Consider the following 18,957-nt stretch of genomic DNA (forward strand, 5'->3'; position numbering starts at 1 on the left):
GGGACTGAGCCGAAAAACGAAAACGAAGAAACAGTTGGGAATAATCCACATGAGGAACTTGAACAGAGTGAGAAGGAACCGGGTATATTATCGATCGACCAACCTCGCTTGAGATGAGGGCCGATCGCAATAGTGGTTTACCACCAACTGGCACCGCCAGAGGCAGCAGCGGGTGGGAAACCACCACCACCACCGCCGTAGCCTCCATAACCACCTCCGTAACCACCACCACCTCCGTAGCTGTTACCACCTCGAGGGGCACCACCACCGAATCCACCACCACCTTGTCTTACGTCTCTTCCGCCCATTCTTCCACCACCACCACCGCCTCGTCCTCGTCCACCTCGGCCACCGTAACCGCCGAAGGATCTTTCGGAGCTGACGTCGATAAGCCATTGAGGAACGACTTGGTTGGCTTCTTTGAGGAGATCGATAAGTTCTCGGGAGATGTTCAAGTTTTGTCTGTTGAAGAAGGCAGTGGAAGTACCAGTGTTACCTGCTCGACCAGTTCGACCGATTCGGTGGGTGTACTCAGCAACGTCAGTAGGAAGGTCATAAAGGATGACGTGGGTGACGTTGGGGATATCCAAACCTCGAGCAGCGACAGCAGTAGCAACGAGGATAGGAGCCCGACCGGTTCTGAAAGCGTGGAGAGCAGCTTCTCGTTCTCGTTGAGTTCGATCACCGTGGATGGAAGTGGCGTTGTGTCGTTGATTTTGCAGGAAATCACATAGACTGTCGGCCATTCTCTTAGTCTCTACGAAGACCAAGATCAAACCTCCAGACTGCTCAGCAAGCAACAAGTCGAGAAGCAATGATCGTTTGTCGGCGTCGTCAACGTATTCAATTCGTTGAGTGATGTTCTCAGAGGTGGAACCAACTCGACCGACGGAAAGGAAAATATAGTCTTTGAGGAAAGATCGAGCAAGCATTTGGATTTCTTTAGGGAAGGTGGCAGAGAACATGAGGGTTTGTCTGTCCATTACTCCGGGCATATCTTCACCTTCGACGATTTGTCTGATTTGAGGCTCGAAACCCATATCGAGCATTCGATCAGCTTCATCGAGGACGAGGTACTTGACGTTGGCAAGCGAGATTTTACCTCGCTCAATCAAGTCGACAAGTCGGCCAGGTGTGGCTGAGAGGAGATCACATCCTCGGTCAAGAGCTCGGATTTGTTGACCAATGTCGGCACCGCCGTAGACGACGGCAGGTCGAGCCCATGATCGGTAAGCGAATTTCCTAGCTTCGTCGTGGATTTGGGAGACCAATTCTCGGGTAGGAGCAAGAACAAGGGCGGTTGGGTAGGCCTTTCTTCGGTTGCTGTACCCACCTCCGTAGCTGTTGTCAGGAGGAGGAGCGATGGGACCGTAGGTGAACATGGCTGAGAGGATAGGGAAAAGGAAACCACCAGTCTTTCCTGAACCAGTTTGGGCACAAGCCATCAAGTCTCTGCCACCAGCAACGATGGGGAGAGAGTATTTCTGAACGGGAGTGGGGGTAGTGTATCGAGCGAATTGGATGTTCTCGAGAAGGACAGGATCGATAGGGGGGTTAGAGAATTCGGTGACGGGTTCAGGGACTCCAGTACCAGTAGCCTCAACGGGGATATCGGCGTATTTGTCGAAGTTGATACCAGTAGACTAAGTGGAAAACAGGAATTAGCTAATCCTTTCTACAGTCAAGAGAGAATGAGGAGGCCGCTTACTTGGTGGACACCATCACCAGCTTCACCGAAGAGTTCTTTCTCTAATCTTGGGTTCCTAGCGCCAAGGACGTGTTCACCATTCTTCCAACTTCCGAAACCTGGAGCACCACCGCCGAAAGATCGAGGTTCGGCTGGGCCTCTTCTTGGTGCGCCCCATCCGCCATCTTCGGATCTTGTTGCACCGGCAGGAGGGAACGCGCCACCTCTAGCGGCAGGAGGAGCGTACGATCCTCTTGATTGAGGAGGGGTAGTGGCGGGAGTGGGTAGTCCAGTAGGGGATTGGTGGTAGCCCGGACCACCAGGGGCAGGACCATTGTTGAATTGAGGTGCAGGAGGTCCTCTGTTCCTCATGTGAGGTGGGACATATGCGGGTCGCTCAGGATTGAGCTTCATACCGCCTGAGAGGTAAGAAAGGAAGGAAGGGTTAGTCAGCGGCGAATTTTCAGTTCGATGGCAGAACTATGATTTGAGCATTGACTGATTGTGAATATGAATAACTCACTGTTGAACTTGGCTTCGAGACCGTTCAAACCGTTGACAGGACCAGTTGTCATATTGATAATACTTTTTTTCTTTTTGTCGTGAAAGTTGATAGATAAGAGTGTTCGAGTTGAAATCGATTGCTTGATTTTTCCTTCCTTTGTTTCTATGTCGGCTTTTCTAGATCTCCAATGCAAGTCGCTATCAGAGAATGTATAGAAAAGAGTGTGTGAGATGAAGAAAGAAGGGTTGTATATGTATGTAAGAATGTAAACTTCTATAAAGAAGAGAAAGGTGTTTTTGAGGAAAGATGAAAGAGGGAAGAGGCAAGAGATGCAAGTGAAAATCTTTTTGAATCTGTATGGTGGTCTGGCGACTTTTCAATTCCAATTCAAATTGATTGCAATTCGCCACTGGGAACAATGGGGGATGGGCCATAGCTGAGTACGGAATGATCTGGGATAAAATGAGATAAACTCATTCAAGTATATCCAGACTCGACGCGTCTTTGTATTCTGTCGCGTGGCAGATGCGATCAATACGTTTCAGTTTCAGGTTGACTTTTGATTTGTACTTTGACTTTTGAATAGGACAGCATCAACAACAACATACAACCGTACAACCCATCATCATCATCATAGAGATAACATCAATAATCATCATACCCCCATAATCAACCAAGATGGTGAGTCCGATCAGCTATGCTACCGTTTTAGGCTCTTCTTATCTGATGTGATTCCTCTATGTAGTCAGGTAACAACGCAGGTCCGTGCTTCGTCTTCTCCAATGATAAACACAATATACTGACGAATGAACGAATGACAATCGCCACCTCATTCAAAATCCGACCATACGACTCGATCATGTTACGATGATGTATTTTATGCGAATAAACAGAATACAGAGAAGCATTCGCCTTATTCGATAAAAAGGGAACAGGCCAAGTACCCAAAGAATCATTGGGTGAATTGTTGAGATCATTGGGACAGAACCCTACTCAAGCGGAGGTACAGGGTTTGGAGCGAGGGTTGCAGGGGGGTGGGACTTTTGGGTATGAAGAGTTTTTGAATGTGTTGAATAGGCCTGATGGGTGGAAGCCTGCGGGGACGGCGGGTGAGTCATTTATTGGCAGTTCGGGGTGGGATGGGGGCACAGTTCATACTGGTAGCTTGGGGTGGGATGGGGGCGGTGTCTACACAAGGGTGGGAGGGTGGGATAGAATATATGATACATCTATTATATACTATTTTCCCATCTTATCACTCAAACATAATCCACTACTCCAAGTCGACTCACGCTAACCACTGTTACCCGCACAGACGAATTCATCAAGGGATTCCAAGTGTTCGACAAATCAGGAAACGGATTCATCGGTGCAGGGGAACTACGATATGTCCTTACTCAACTCGGGGAGAAAATGTCAGATGAGGAAGTTGACGAGTTGTTGAAAGGGTTCCCCGTGCAGTGAGTTGACTTCAACGGATGACTCTTAAACCCACTCATTCTATCAAATCAATACGATGCCGATTCATGTCTGGAAGAACTTCATAAAGATATAAGATGATCAAGCTGATGATTGATTCCTGTTCATTGTAACGTAACATAGAGACGGTCAAATCAATTATCACTCTTTCGTACGATCCATCCTCGCTCAATAAGCAGATTATCACGCTCAATACTCGGTACAAGTCAATCAGATTAGTTCCAATGTTTTCAAGAGCAGTCAGAGGAATGTGTAGGAATTTAGTCATTTGGTAATCGGTTCGGTATAACGTTTCGTAACGATTTCTCTTTTCACTTTTTATCTGATTTGGAAGTATGAATACATCTCATCACCTAGTCAAGCGAGAGATTCGATCTCATGCGCTAATGAAAGAGGATTGGGGATTCAGCGCATCTACGAATGATTATATGTTTTTTTTTTTTGCCCCCTTCCATCCAGCAAAGGTATACATACAGTGATCTGGTGCTGTTGTCATTCTTCTTCTTCTGTTACAATTGTTCAGGTATTCAGATCGATCTCGTCAGGTTAGCTATCCTATATCCATCCTGATTAAATGACATTATATTGACATCTTCACTTTCGACTGACGATGTAAAACACATGTCACCAGTGAATCATGCAGCAGATTACGAATATACGGCATACATATCCGTTTCCGTATAGTATTGTATGGTATGATATGATATGGTGTGATATGATATAAGATGATACAGTAATTATACAGATATATACAGTAAAGTAACAATTAATCGTTTTGCACCTAGATGCCAAAAACCAAAAAAAAAAAAAAAAAAAAAAAAACAAAATCCAATTGAAGCAAACCCCCTTACCCAAACTCAGCCATCAACCTCTCAAATTCATCACCTCCCATACCCATCCCTTCCAGACCTGCATCCGTAAAGTTGAAATCTGACATGTCGATCTCGCCAAATTCACCTCCTCCTCCTCCTCCATCGACATTGAATCCTTGGTTGATATCTGCGTTTGCGGTCGAGGTATCGGGAAGTGAGAAGTCCGGTTGGAAGAACTGTTGGTCGAATGATACCTGTGATTGGGACTGTGGTTCTAATTGAGGTTGAGTCTCAGGTTGAGGTTGTGATTGTGAATGTGATTCTGGTTGAGGTTGTGGTTTTTCGGGGTTAGAAAGTTGAGATTGAGGTTGTACTTGTGTTTGTACTTGTGTTTGATCAGTCGGTTGGACACTTGATCGCGATTGATCGGGAGGATTATTCACTGGAGGAGGCATTTGAGTCCCATTGATCTTGGATTCATTGTGAATATCGGCAGGGCCACCGCCAGATACGGCTTCTTGAGTAGGATTTTCTGTATTCGGCTGTTCGTTCGAAATCTGTACATTGTTCTGATTTTGAACTGGATTTTCCGATGGTTGCTCCTTCTGGATTTCAAGATTACCATTATTGTCGGCATTTACCACTGATGTCGATTGGTTAACCTCGTTGTTACCTTCCAAAAGACCTTCCAGACCTTCCAAACCATTGTTCAGAGCGGGATCATCCTTGACCAACCCACTGATATCTGCATTGACATTATTACCACCATTACCATTTTGACTCTCGGGTAGCGTAGGAGGTTGTTCACTCGCGAACAGCCCAGCCAAAGCTGAGAAATCAGCTTCTCCATCTAATCCACCATTAGTTGTAACGCCATTTAGAGCGGATGCGAAATCAATTTCCATCGGTATTGGTGGTTGCTGCTGTCCTTGTGATCCATCTTGCTGATGTTGGCTGTTGGAAGGTGGTACGCCCGTGTTTAATCCTAACGAAGCGAAAATCTCATTCCCATTCTGCTGATTTTGGGTATCGTTATTCGTAATCGAGTCAGGAATAGGAAGAGGTTGAGAAGCGGTTGTGGTATCGAATGAATTCCCATTGATTAAAGCGGTGAGTTCATCCAATCCCAATGATGAATAGTCCAATCCACCATCTACTTGCGTTTGTGGTTGTGTTTGTGATTGAGTCTCGATAGGTGGAGGAGGTTGTATCAAACCTGTCTGAGAGATAGGTAGGACTTGGTTTTCGGAAGGAAGCTGCGTTTGGTCATCTTTAATCTCTTTCGTAGTGATGGAAACTTCTCCGTTTTGATTTGCCTGTACTGGGACAGAATCTTCCTTCTTTACGGTAGATGGATCTACAGCAGACTTGTCTAAGACTAGAGCTTGACTTTGTGATTGATCGATAATCACCTCTTCTGGCTTGTCCGGTGAGATGGTGGATAAGATAGGTATATAATCGCCTGTGATCGACAAATTGATAGGTGTGGGTAATTCCATGGTCTTTGGTGGGATAGCATTAGATGCTAGTCTAGTTATCGCTTCGAGCGTTGACGAGGGTTTATTGGGAGATGTAGGAGGTTTTTCACCGGATTGAGCCTATATCGAGATGCATGAGTGTTAACATTCTTTTGGCTCCATTTCGATCAAAGATTTGCCGTGGAGTGGACATACCATAGACCATTCAACATGTCTTCGTATGCCTTCGTACGTCCGCCAGGTAGTTTCAAGTCGGTCCATCATTTGTGTAGGTACTTTCTGGTGATTCAAACCCCTGTGTGCATGTTGTACCTGGTTGATCAGTATTGTGTATACATGTACGCTCATACAGGGAAGCATTCCACTTACAGCCTCTTACAGAATGATTGATGCTGGAAAACCAATGCAGCTTGGATCAAGACTTCCTACAACCATCAATTCTACATCAGTTCATTCTTTCATTCGATCCTTACTTCCAAGTCGACTAAAAATTACCTTGTAAAGTTTCTCCATCCTGCTCATCTGCTCCGAGACCCACTCTTGACCCATCCCATCTTTCATAGACCCATCACCGTCCATATCGACGTTCCTCAGTCGCTTGACATCCCTTTCGTCCGCATCAGATGGTCTCGGTCGTTTACGGCCTTCAGGTGAGGGTTGTGACATGGTGTTGTCGATGATGGAATGGCATCAAGTGAGGATGACAAGCAGTGTGATGCAATTGAGATCAACCTAGTACATTTCCTTGATATGGTTGCGAGTGTCAGGGAGCACCGAGTCCAAATGTCACCGAGAATGGTAGCTGTAGTTCACTGTGTGTAATGGACCATAACGAGTAGAATGTAGAATGCTTAGATTATGTTGAAATACAGTTGCTCTGCATCCGGACCAAATGGCACTGATTGGATCATCAATGGTGGCATAGACTATGAACAAACAAAGTCCACGTCATGGTCGTAGAACGGCATCAAATATGACGATGAGATGTTTGGGTTTAACTGTCAAGACACATATACGGACGGATACGAGTACCATCCAGTGAGTGCTACTGCTGTGAGAACCTCACCCCACTCGCACACCACTTGATCTCAACATTCCTCGACTGCCTTGACTTCTCACGTCAACAACACCCGTCAAACACACAACATAGTCAACATGTCCGTCCTCAGAACTACCTCAACTGCTAGACTCATCGCTCTCAGAGCCCCTGCCGTGAGTTGACAGCCAATCATTCTGATCCATTCTCTGCCGTCAGATCTCTCCCCATCGGATCGGAAGACCACCTCATTCCAATCTCCCAGCTTTGTCCTTGCCGCCTATGACATACATGCTGACTATTACTCTATTATCTTTCATATATTTCCCTGTACATCGAAAATTCTTTGTTCCAATGTCAATATCCGTTTCGCCTTTCTGAAACCCACAAACAGGCCATGTTCGTCCGAAACTACTCTCCGGACACTCGAGCTGAGGGTGCTACCGCTTCTTCCACTTCTTTCAAGTGAGTATCTGTGTTGCCATCCAAACCCACCATTCCATTCGATGTTGGCGAAGATACCTCAGTCATTCGTTCATTGACTCATCACCGAAATCGTTGGAAAGAAACTAGCTAAACGTGTACATCCCACCAACAGAGAACGAGAACAAGCTTCCGAGACAAAATACGTCAAAGAGCACGAAGCTGCCAAGCTCAAGGCTGCCCGAGAGAAGCTCGCTCAAGCTCAAGCCGAAGTTGTGAGTTGTAGATGTCTCATTTGTCTGCCTTGAAATCCTTCATACTTCACCCACCAATCATATGTCTCGTTCATCGATTTTCGATTGTTGCTGACTGAGAGTAATGCGATATCATAGGACAAGCAACAAAAGATCGTTGATGGACAAAAGTAAACATGACGTTGTCTGTTCGTATATGATATTGGGAAAGAAAGTCTGAGGGGAACGTGGAAAGAACGAAGAAAGAGGAAAAAACCAAACCAGATCAGTAATCATTTTCGAATGCATTGGATGATTGAAGTGTCAACATCCTCCTGATGTGCACTGCGATGCTGGCACTGTGTCTTGCATTCTGGTTCAATAGCTTGCAGTGTATATGTCTGCAGTGTGTGATCGCTGTTGACACCGTCATAGTGAGGACTGATGAGGAGTGAGTGTGTTAAGGGATTAAGCATATGAGAACGAGTGCGAGATGACGGGAATTTATGACGCACTTTGGTTTGAAATGTCATCCTTCAACCTCTTATACTCGTACATGCTGTGCTTGGCTTTCACCATTCACCATTCATTCTTCGATACACAACACCAGACATCAGTGTCATTGAAGATCCAGTCCGCAAGTATCATTCATACTAGTGAGCCTAGCACCAGCCAAAATCATGCATACTCAAGGACATTAGTCCTCGTTATACGCACAACCGACAACATACCATCTCGATCAAACCGATGGACCTCGAACATTACGCAATAGAGTCGAAGTTGAGAGATGAATACAGGTCGTACAGGTGTAGCTACTCCGGCCGCTGCTATGGGGAGGAGAAGAGATGAACCCAGTGGGTCAAGGGGCAATGTGAGTGCTTCATCCAACCCTCTTAGTCGACATCAACCTTTTGAGTGACTGATACGTGTTCTCTCCGACTTGGTAGACTCCTGCTGGAGGTAAGTTGGTCGCACCTTTTCACCTTTTCTACTTATGGGAATAACTGCTCACAAAAAATAATCCTTCTCCAGGTGTCCGAGCAAAGCCACGCAAGAAACCTAAACCATCTTCCTCACCTACACCTCGAGTCGGACCCATCCCAGCTCCCTACCTCGCTTTAGCTCCTACACCCACATCATCTCTATCGGCATCTACCATCGACCAACTCGCAGCCACTGCAGCCACCACATCTTCCAACTTGATCTTACCATCATCATACGTACGTTCATCTCAGGAAAGACGCAATAGGTCAACACCGAATCTGAACACTGCCGGGGAGGGGGCGGAAGAAGCTGGACCATCTAGTAGACCAGCTAACAGCAGACAGCAGCAGCAGCAGCAGAAATACGTAACTTCACTCTTATCTCCTCCAACCATCATCCCAGGTGGGACATCTTCCACACCCCGTATGCCATCTACTCAACCACAGGCTCCACCCAATACCAGGCGTAGGTCGGCTGACAGAGCGAGGGAGGGGATAAGCACGAGACGATCCCAGGAGAGGCTGAGGGAGTTGGTAATTGGTAATCCAAGTTTGACATCTCTAGGACAGTTGGGCCAGATCCTTGAATCTGGACATTTGCCTGAAGAGACAAACGAGGAGAGCGATTTGGCTCGAGCTCAACAGGATGTGCAAGCACAAGCGCAAAGAAGACGAAGGAGGATAGTGAGAGGAGATACCGCTGAGACCAATGGTGTCAGAAGGAGATTAACAGTCAGCTCAAGGGAGGAAGGGAGAGCACTCGGTCTGGCTAGAGGGGCAAGTATGAGGAGAACAAATGTCTGGGATGGTGAGTCCCCTCTACCATCTTTCATGACCCAAAAAGCTATTTTTCGCGTTCGAATACTAATCTGGAGTGTATGAAATAGATATTCCGGAAGCTGGCGAACCACCACCGCCTTTCCCATTTCCTACGCCATCTACTGCACGTCTACCTCCTGCGTTCGGTACCACTCCTGATACCGCCAATCCATCTCAGTCTCCACCCGATGAAAGACCGCGATCGCCACCTCCTTCATTCGAAATAGCCACTGGCCTTTCTACTGCTCCCTCCCCGGCACTTCCAACTTCTTCGTCTACACCGTCAACCCCACGGGCAGAAGCTCAACGTCCGATTCTGACGGTATCCACCAGCATACCACAAGTCAATGAACCCGATTCCGCGGATCCTACGGCAGAATCGCCTTCCTCGACACACTATGCCTCCGCGCCTTCTTCGCCTACGCACACAGTGATAGGCTTTGAGGACATACGGGCGTCTGAAAGGACCAAAAGGGAAGAAAGGGATGACAGGAAAGCATGGAATGAGGATTTGTTGGCTGGATATACACTTGAAGAACGAGTCAGGAGAGAGATGGACAGGAGGAAAGGGAGAGAAGTGATCAAGCACAATGGTGAAGACGAGGTAGGTAGCGAAGGGAGTGAAGAGACTGAAGGAGTGGAAGTACCGATTCAAGACGAATTTCCCACGGAGCCGGAATCGAGTGATCCCACGGGCATCGAGGATACACACTATGCGGAAAGGCCCCCGTCGAGATTGGGAGAACATTTAGAGTACAAGACTGAAACATCAATTTCTCGCGCTGGAGAAGAAACCCCGATCATCACGAATGATCATGGTCTATCTTCTGAGTACTCACAACTGATGAAAGACGAGACGAATGTATCAGATGAGAAGCTCAATGATCCTTCCGCTGATTCACTCTCCACGTCTGACAACGACAAGGAGCGAGGTATCTCAGCAGGGTCAAGTGACGCTGCGAGTATTTCAACATCGGTTGTCTCTTCCGACACCCACTCTGCGATACGTCAAAGCGAAGAAGGGAGTTCTAGCAAGATGGAAACAGCAGCTCAATCTGGATCTCCGCAAAAGACCGTGGAGGATTCGCTCAAAGTACAAGCGCCTCCCGTCCAGGCGATCATAGCCGAACCTGCTGCCCCAATCACCACTCCTCTTTTTCCAGCCTCTCAAGAAGGAGTACAGGACCAGAGCAATACAATCAAGACGCCTAAGCGCAGAAAACCGAGCCGAAGCTCAACGGTTGAAACCGAATCATCGCCCAACGCATCCTCGTCACTGAACGTAAAGAGACTATCGGTACCAGAGTTCAGTCCATTCCGACCTCAGCTGGATCGAGCTCTTTCCCACGAACCTTTGTTCAGTAAGCATGGCTGGAATGGCAGTCCTGAGCTTGAATCTTCTGCTCATCTGGGTACCATACTTGGCAACGATCAGGCTACGGAGAATTTCAGCGAACGACCTATCGACCAAGCTGTTAGAACTGCTTTACCATCAAAGTCTTCTTTACCCCCCAGTCGTGAAGCTGCATTGAAAAGACGAAATCTCGAATCAAAATCACCCAAACCCGGCGTGCCCCCTTCTGCTGCAATGAGTCTACCCAAACCCAAGGCGAACGTGAAGATCGTTGAACAAAAACCTATATCAGGTCCTCTGATCAATTTCGATACTCCCTCTTCTTCACCCCCCGGTTCCGTAATATCAACCGCTCAAGTTGATTCAAGAGAAAGACCAACTTCCTCTGATATATCGGCCTTGGCAGCTTCGAGTGCTGAGCTATTGACGTTACTGGAACTGCAAGATCAGATCTTTGAACCAAATGACGGAGAACCAATAGCCGAAAGCTCGGCTCAAGGAGCTGCCAGGATGGCTAGAAAGCCCCCTCCTCCACCGCCGAAGAGAAACATAGACCCAGGGGTAACAAGGAGGGTACCACCGCCTTTACCTAAAGGTCAAGCGCAATCTCCGCCAGCGAAGAACAACCTTGAGGAAGCATCTTCACCTAGTATTGAGTCTGGACGTCCGGCGATAGCTCCTCGTCGCGCACCTCCACCAATTCCACCTCGCTTGAATCTCATACCCAGACAGCCACCTCCGCTACCTCCTCGTGTGAACCCCAATGACGATAAATCCTCACATACAACGCCCATGTCTCCATCAGCAGAATCCGACGACACCATCAAAGCTTTGTCACCTGCTGTAGCTCCTCGACTCAGTCTGACTGGCCCAAATCCAGGGCACGTCAACAAGCCTAAGGGACCTAGACCTCGCCCACCTCCGCCCAGGGCAAGGCAGACTAGCTGTTTCAAGGGATTTTCGCCTTTAGCCTCTCGCCCTGCTGAAATAAATCTCGAATCAGCCAATCCAGCTACTACAGATACGGTATCAGAGATTCCGTTGTCGAACAGACCGAATAACGATAGGGCTCAATCTGATTTCCCGCATTTGGTCTCACCTGTAGAGGCAGAGGCCAAGCAAGAGGAGAGGAAAAGGGTCATTGAAAGATCCTCATCAGCTATGAATCTTGGTGCTTCAGAGTCTAGGTTTTCAGATACCAACTCTGTTCGTCAACCAGAATCACCCGTTCAACCCCAGGCGTCCTTGCCTTTATCGGACGTAGGTCAGTCCAGTGGTGAAGCAGAGGAAGTAAGGAGAGAATGGACAGATTTAGATTTACTCGTATCTCGTATTCAGGATTTACCTTCGGATCAAACAGGTGTCTATGAAGGGTATACACAGATCAGTCAATTCTTAGGACCATCAAAATCTCAAGCTGCCACTCCTGCAGCCCTCGCAAATTTATTGCCCGGTTTGATCAATGTCGATTCAAGAAGGACCACTCCTCAGGGGAAAGTCAAATTGAAATTATCACTTTTGGGTTTACGAGTAACGAAGTGTGGGATTTGTTTGTCGCAATTCAAAGCTGGAGAAAAAGGGGTGATGTTACCTATGTGTTCTCATGTGGGACATGAGAGTTGTGCGAGGAGATGGTTCAGGGAGAGAGGAAGTTGTTGGGTTTGTAGGATGGTTTTACCTGAGGAGTAGTAATGTGAGGCTGATCAGGTATATTCATGGACGTATTGTTATGGTGATATGTAGATCTGGGGACTTCGTTTTGTCCAAATTACCGCAAAGATCGATGGACATAGGTTTGACCTTTTTCTGCTTTTTTTTGGTCTTTTATCCTTCGTTTCTTTTTTTTTTTTATTTATTATTTTTTATAATTGTTAACAAACTATTTTGTAGCATTTACGTGTTCCGTATCTCCAACATGCCATGTAGCGAGTTATATCCGCAGTGTACACGAGTTCTCAATGGATTCCTGCACATTATCATCTATCCACTACCATTTCAAGCTTACTATAGCATAAACCAACAGTGGTAGGCAAACACAGTGTAGGTGAAGCCCTTTTTAGGGATGAGAGATCAATTGGATCAAGATCAAATGGGGAATTGATTCTTCATCGGACGATGAACAACTATTCTGGTTTTTACTTTATACATGTTTACATGGGGGTCGAGTCATCCCTATGTCCCCGCGACGTTTTATCCTAATATACAATCTTCCATCTAATCCTTGGTTGATGACAATTGTGAATATCCTTTTTTGATGTGTATATATACTCTGTCTTCTCGATGATCAAGCCTTAATGGTACAGCATAGAGAATTTTATGGTAGAGGATCGTCCCATGCAGGTATCGAATCATCCTCATCCCCTTGAACGTCATATTTCAGTTCTTTATTATTTCGACATATCCTATCGAAGACATCGATAACAAAATCCATTAGTACTCATAATATCAATCTTGACAATTCCCTCCAAGGGACTATTAGACGAGAAAAAAATACCCACCCGCACTTCTGCACCTCCAATGTATGTTTCGTAGCGAATTCCACCATGTGGGCCGAAGACTGATGGACATTGTATAGTAATGCACCGGTTTCTAAGTTCATCACAAGATATTTAGTTTTGGGCTAACGTTTACTTGATGATGACTACTACTCACCAACTCTAGGATCAACAGATACGATCATTATATATGTATTCTTCGTTAGAGGTTCAAGTATAATTGTACAATCGTTAAATTTAGCTTCGAAACCATGATACTGTTCGTGATTTCGTCTAAACGTTTCAAGTCCTATGTCAATTACAATATTCCTGGTACGAGGGCAGAGCATAAGAAGAGGTAATTCTCCACTCACGAACAAGTCTTCTTGAAGCCTTTAACAATCTCACTAATCTTCTCGAACCGCTGTTGATCCAATTCCCTCGCACCGTTGTCAATTTCCACGGCATCCAAATCACTGGGATCACAATCCAGCGGTGAACCAGATTTGGCAATGACCAGGAATGTATCAGCTTCGAATAGTACCGCTTCTACCCCTAGACATAGGTCTCGGAGATAGGTAAGGTGGGATGTTATTAGGGAGATGTTGGGTATGAGGGTGTGGATGATCGAGGACCATGCCTAGTTTACAGGATGGCAAGAGTATCAGTATAAGCTGGACCGTGATGACGACGACCATTATTCAAATACATTCCATATAATGATAAGTAACGCTTACTCACCTTGTATAACGATTCATCCCATATACTCGTTGGAAAACACCTCAAAACCTCTTTAATCGTCTCATCTTTCAACTCTTCTCTAACCGAATGGTCCACTCTCATCAAATCAGCTTTCCTCTCTTTGAATTTTTTCCTTTGAGGATCCTCCTTATCTATCAAATCCATCTTATTTATCAATACCCATACTCCCGCTTCTGGCGAGTTTTCCCTAAGAGCGAAAAGGATATCTTCAAAATATCTTAAATCTCCGTCCCACTCATTTGAAGTTATATCAAATACGTAGATCAGGACAGCAACGTTGGAGAATATTGTGTCTTTTTGGGAGGAGAGGTAGTTGTCTACAAAGGCATTTTGACCACCGCAGTCCCATAAATTCTGCAGCACGTAAAGTAGAATCAGAAGATGCCTTGAAAGAGATGGTTTGATTTGTGACATATTATATGGTCAGGAGAAGGAGGAGAGAGAGAGAAAGAGAAATTGACTCACCAACACCAATCCACCTAAGAACCTCACAGCTGACTGCTCAACGTCAATTGTAGCTCCTAGTCTTCTCGTATCTCTTGCTGTATAGTTCGAGCTGCAATAATCCAATCATATAAGTTCAAGCTCGTAATCAGAGTCGTTGCCAAGCCAATGGCTGATCTTACAAGATGACTGAACGCATCGACGTCTTTCCACTCCCTGCGAGGAAAATGGCTGTCAGCTGAATACCGAGGAGACCAGATACGAGGTCCGACTGACCTGATTTCCCCATCAGCAGCACCTGTGAAGCGTAACAGACGATTTAGCATGAGTCCACAGCCTATTGGGAGAAGTGAGCTATGTTCACTGACTTACCTTCTTGCGGGCTGGTGTAGACATTGTGATTACTTGGCTGTCCAACAGATAAGGGCTTGGTCTTCGATATTATCCCGGGAACTGATTGATATCTGAAGATTTTGAACAAATGCGATCCGGTTGTGGTTGTCGAGATGGTGCTCCGTGAGGTGACGGGGTGTCGTTTTACTTGGTGTGTGTCATCAAGATAACAATGAATTGTTGATTTTCAAATCCATGTTTTGGTGAGTTGACAAGGTATGTATGGTGCTCGTACATATATGACGAACTATGAACGATCCCAGGCACGGCTCATCCTGCATCCTGCATCCTGCATCCTCCCTTCATAACCGCAGCCAGTCATAATGCATCCATCCATGCATCGCAACTTGAGTTACATCGCACATAAGACACAGATCATATCCTCGAATCTCAGCCCATATCCTTTGTGGGAGCGAAGCATGACCTCTCCTCAGAAGGCGGTTTCATCGTAAAGCTCGCAACCCGATTACTTTGGTAACATATCGATATCCCCTTCTGTATATCTCTTCAAAGCTCACAGTGATTCTTAAATATGCCTGCCCAATTGCAAAGCAAGAGAGCCTGGCTCCTTCTGGCCGCTTCCGTCACTCTACATATATTCCTATTGGCCAATACGAGGATCATAGGTGATCGAACAGGTACGACACCCAGCAAGAGGCTATTGAGAAGATGGGATGTGGGTATGAACAATGATCCTCCAGCTGTGAGCATATCCTACATCTCCAATCCATCAGACGTGTTTATTCATCATATATGCTGATGTTTTCCTTATCGGATGATCAGGAATCACTGTTAGAACTACCCTATGCAGAATGGTACGACACCCTTCCACCAGCTTATCGGCCTTTCTACATCCTGTTCCTCTTGCTCGTCCTAGCATTCTTGTTCTCATTCATCGGAATATCAGCATCAGATTTCTTCTGTCCGAATCTAGCTACCATAGCTTCTTATCTCGGTCTGAATGAGTCAACCGCAGGTGTGACCTTTTTGGCATTCGGTAATGGCAGTCCGGACGTGTTCAGTACATTCAGTGCGATGAAGAATGAGACTGTAGGATTGGCCATTGGAGAGTTATTGGGGGCTGCAAGTTTCAGTGAGTGAAGATTTCTCTCATTGCCTCCGGATAGTCTACTTTTCTTGGTCTTGGACACTCGCTGCATGTACAAGTGAAGCTGCTGATTAGACCGACCCTCTCAGTCACATCCATCGTTGTCGGCTCAATAGCATTCATCAAGCCATTCCATGTACCCAGACACGCCTTCATGCGAGACGTACTATTCTTCACTTCCGCAGTACTTCTCCTCGTTATCGTTTTGCGCGACGATCATTTGTCATTCTATGAAGCGGGAAGTATGGTTGTTCTGTATATCGCCTACGTGGGAGTGGTGGTAGGTGGTAATTGGTGGGCTCGAAGACGGAGGAAAAGATCATCTCATTCTTCAAATGAGAACATATCACATCATCACCAAACCGCTATCAAATCACCTTTATTAGATGGATCAGTCAGGAGCAGTCGAAGAAGTTCAACATATTCTTCACCTCATTTATCACCTGTTCCTCAACCTATCGATGTTGATCTCGATGACGCGGAAGATAGTGAGATGACGCTCAATCAGACTCCTGGAGAAATCACCCCTAGACCACATTTGGGTAGAAGCAGATCACACACTTCCACATCATATCTCAACTCACATTCCCATCCACATTTACATCATCACGATTCGATTGATACGCCCCGAGCGAATTTCTCCTTGTTAGGCGCAATAGAGTTTCGAGATGTCGTCAATTCATTGAGGAAGGAGTCAAATTCGAGGTTGAATAGTCCAGGTAGAGATAGAAGTCCAGCCGAAAGAGAAAGGGAACAGACAGATTACTTTGGTCCTATATCTGCTGTTGGACATAGAAGATCTTCCTCGTATGGGTTCAATGCAGCGTTGGCTTCTACCTCATCTTCTCAGCAATCACCTAGACGATCAAACTCGATAAAAGGTAGAAGGAGAGCTTCTACGCATACTTCTCCTACCGGGATGGGTGGCAATCGGAGTGTGTCTACTCCCGCACGTTCCTCCTCGACTGTCGTAGCTGAGGAGCAGGACGTGACACATACACCGTCGTCGACAGAACCGAATCCATGGGAAGATCAACAAGGTAAACCACCACCATCACCATCGCCTTTGACTGAAGATAGATTGACCGTACCGAAACCTTCTAGACCTAAGGTGATTATACCCTCCGCCCAACAGAGGGTGCACTTGTCTAAACCTAGCGTTCCATCCATTTCTATCGTGGATCCATCGGGGAATGCCGACTCCTTACCTATTCCAGAGGAATCGCCTCCAGTTCTTACTCTCAACCCATCTTTAGGATTCATCAAGAAGCGCGAATCTCGATTCAGAGTCAGAAGAAGGTCGAAATTGATATTGAGGGTTTTGTTCCCTTCTTTACAATCATTCAAACATAAATCATGGATCGGTATGATCCTCGCTATCACCTCCGTCCCTGCTATCTTAGCTCTCACTCTTACCTTACCTGTAGTGGATGATGGGAATAATCATCAGGAGGAAAATAGAGGCATAGCATTACCAATGTCGGAGAACGAAGCTCTGAATGATCCAGAGTTAGGATATAGGGTCGCACAGCACGAACAAGATGGATATTCACCTACGGATACAGAAGGAGGATCAGGTGATGATATGGATGAAGAATCAGATAGATTGTTGAACCCTGGTATAGGAGAAGAATTGCATCATTTAGTAGATCATGGATTCTCACCTCTCCATTCACCACTTGGGAGGATCTCTCATGGTTCGCTGAGGAGATTGAACTCGAATTCGCATAATTATGGTGCTATTGCTCTACAACCTGATGATGAGGAGTTGAACGAAGGACAAGAAGAGATTGCGGAAGAACAAAATAAAGAAGAAGAGTTGTATGAGCGGATGGAAGAAGTGAGAGGATTGGAATTCAATAAGTGGTTGACTGCTGCTCAATGTGTATTCGGGCCGGCATTTTGCGTTTCTGTGACGTTCAGTGAGTACAGTAATGCATCGTGCATTTCGTCGAATCATTCCCATCGATTCCCTACTTCTAACTCTGGTATGCGGGGTTCACAAAATAGCAAAAAGCAGAGTTACATTGCTGACGATGATTTTCGACTGTCACAGACGAACAATCGTATTTTCCTTGGGTCTTATTGTCTTCATCCATTATTGGAAGTATCGCAGCTTGTTTGACATTATATTACTCCACGGATGGCACGTCCTATACGTGGCGATTGGTCAGATGTTTCTGTGGTTTTATTTGCAGTATGGTATGGATAGCTGCTATTGCTGATGAGGTCGTGGGTGTGTTGAATGTGAGTCACCATGTAACCTTTCTATATTAATCATCTTATACTGCCCGTTATCGAAAAAGGAGAAAACAAATTGCTAATTTCTCAATCAGAGTGTCGGGGAGATATTAGGATTGAGTGACGCGATAATTGGATTGACTAGTAAGTGAATGTACCCATGGGAGAAATCCAATAAACCCGGGGGTAGCATACTGCGAGCTTGCTGATGCCTTATTGTTATCTTCAGTCTTCGCTGTTGGAAACAGTCTGGCGGACTTGGTCGCAAATGTCACGGTAGCTCAATTCGCTCCTGCAATGGCATACGCAGCGTGCTTTGGTGGACCGTAAGTCCAGTTCTGCGAGATCTTCTATCCCCTCGTCAATGTCATATTCTGCATCGTACAAATACATCCTCAAAGGTTCAAGCTGACTCATGTTCCCTGATTCTCATTCTGATTTGTAGAATGTTAAATCTTCTTCTCGGTGTAGGCGGTTCGGGAACGTATCATATCCTATTCAATGGTGGTTCTTCCCGTCAACCAGTTACTGTCCATTTCTCACCCACATTATGGGTTTCAGCTGGTGGCCTTATCCTGATACTCATCACTACGGCTATAGTGGTCCCCTTGAACAATTATCTGATTGATCGTCGTTGGGCTAGCTGTTTGATCGTTGCTTATGTGGTATTGATGTGCGTGAACGTGGGTGTGGAGATCAAGACTGGCAGAGCATGAAGGTTCCGCT

General features: G+C 46.0%; 7 protein-coding genes across 7 annotated transcripts; 4 read left to right on the top strand and 3 right to left on the bottom strand.

Moving 5' to 3' along the window:
* Positions 1-137: 137 nt before the first annotated feature.
* Positions 138-2,262, bottom strand: I203_100757 (ATP-dependent RNA helicase ded1; the record flags this gene model as incomplete). Its single annotated transcript, XM_019149970.1, has 3 exons — positions 138-1,643; positions 1,709-2,106; positions 2,211-2,262. 3 exons carry the CDS (start codon positions 2,260-2,262, stop codon positions 138-140), a joined length of 1,956 nt encoding a protein of 651 aa, XP_019000666.1.
* Positions 2,263-2,870: 608 nt separating this feature from the next.
* On the top strand, positions 2,871-3,846 carry I203_100758 (uncharacterized protein; the record flags this gene model as incomplete). The annotated part of the gene is made up of 5 exons (XM_065516718.1): positions 2,871-2,873; positions 2,938-2,953; positions 3,086-3,301; positions 3,508-3,652; positions 3,795-3,846. 5 exons carry the CDS (start codon positions 2,871-2,873, stop codon positions 3,844-3,846), a joined length of 432 nt encoding a protein of 143 aa, XP_065373536.1.
* Positions 3,847-4,518: 672 nt separating this feature from the next.
* I203_100759 (uncharacterized protein) lies at positions 4,519-6,627 on the bottom strand (the record flags this gene model as incomplete). The annotated part of the gene is made up of 4 exons (XM_019149968.1): positions 4,519-6,081; positions 6,157-6,256; positions 6,331-6,386; positions 6,457-6,627. 4 exons carry the CDS (start codon positions 6,625-6,627, stop codon positions 4,519-4,521), a joined length of 1,890 nt encoding a protein of 629 aa, XP_019000664.1.
* A 489-nt stretch (positions 6,628-7,116) lies between these two features.
* Positions 7,117-7,848, top strand: I203_100760 (uncharacterized protein; the record flags this gene model as incomplete). Its single annotated transcript, XM_019149967.1, has 4 exons — positions 7,117-7,173; positions 7,392-7,462; positions 7,596-7,695; positions 7,813-7,848. 4 exons carry the CDS (start codon positions 7,117-7,119, stop codon positions 7,846-7,848), a joined length of 264 nt encoding a protein of 87 aa, XP_019000663.1.
* A 592-nt stretch (positions 7,849-8,440) lies between these two features.
* I203_100761 (uncharacterized protein) lies at positions 8,441-12,498 on the top strand (the record flags this gene model as incomplete). The annotated part of the gene is made up of 4 exons (XM_019149966.1): positions 8,441-8,524; positions 8,601-8,613; positions 8,686-9,444; positions 9,524-12,498. The coding sequence occupies 4 exons, from the start codon at positions 8,441-8,443 to the stop codon at positions 12,496-12,498; spliced, it is 3,831 nt and encodes a 1,276-aa protein (XP_019000662.1).
* Positions 12,499-13,123: 625 nt separating this feature from the next.
* On the bottom strand, positions 13,124-14,885 carry I203_100762 (uncharacterized protein; the record flags this gene model as incomplete). Its single annotated transcript, XM_065516719.1, has 9 exons — positions 13,124-13,211; positions 13,308-13,398; positions 13,462-13,577; positions 13,658-13,923; positions 14,025-14,399; positions 14,511-14,601; positions 14,672-14,705; positions 14,766-14,787; positions 14,862-14,885. The coding sequence occupies 9 exons, from the start codon at positions 14,883-14,885 to the stop codon at positions 13,124-13,126; spliced, it is 1,107 nt and encodes a 368-aa protein (XP_065373537.1).
* Positions 14,886-15,414: 529 nt separating this feature from the next.
* On the top strand, positions 15,415-18,947 carry I203_100763 (uncharacterized protein; the record flags this gene model as incomplete). The annotated part of the gene is made up of 7 exons (XM_019149964.1): positions 15,415-15,585; positions 15,666-15,975; positions 16,080-17,912; positions 18,047-18,237; positions 18,327-18,375; positions 18,461-18,557; positions 18,677-18,947. 7 exons carry the CDS (start codon positions 15,415-15,417, stop codon positions 18,945-18,947), a joined length of 2,922 nt encoding a protein of 973 aa, XP_019000660.1.
* Between the last annotated feature and the right edge of the window lie 10 nt (positions 18,948-18,957).

Source organism: Kwoniella mangroviensis (assembly GCF_000507465.2).
Source record: "Kwoniella mangroviensis CBS 8507 chromosome 1 map unlocalized Ctg01, whole genome shotgun sequence".
In the NCBI taxonomy this organism is placed as follows: domain Eukaryota; kingdom Fungi; phylum Basidiomycota; class Tremellomycetes; order Tremellales; family Cryptococcaceae; genus Kwoniella; species Kwoniella mangrovensis.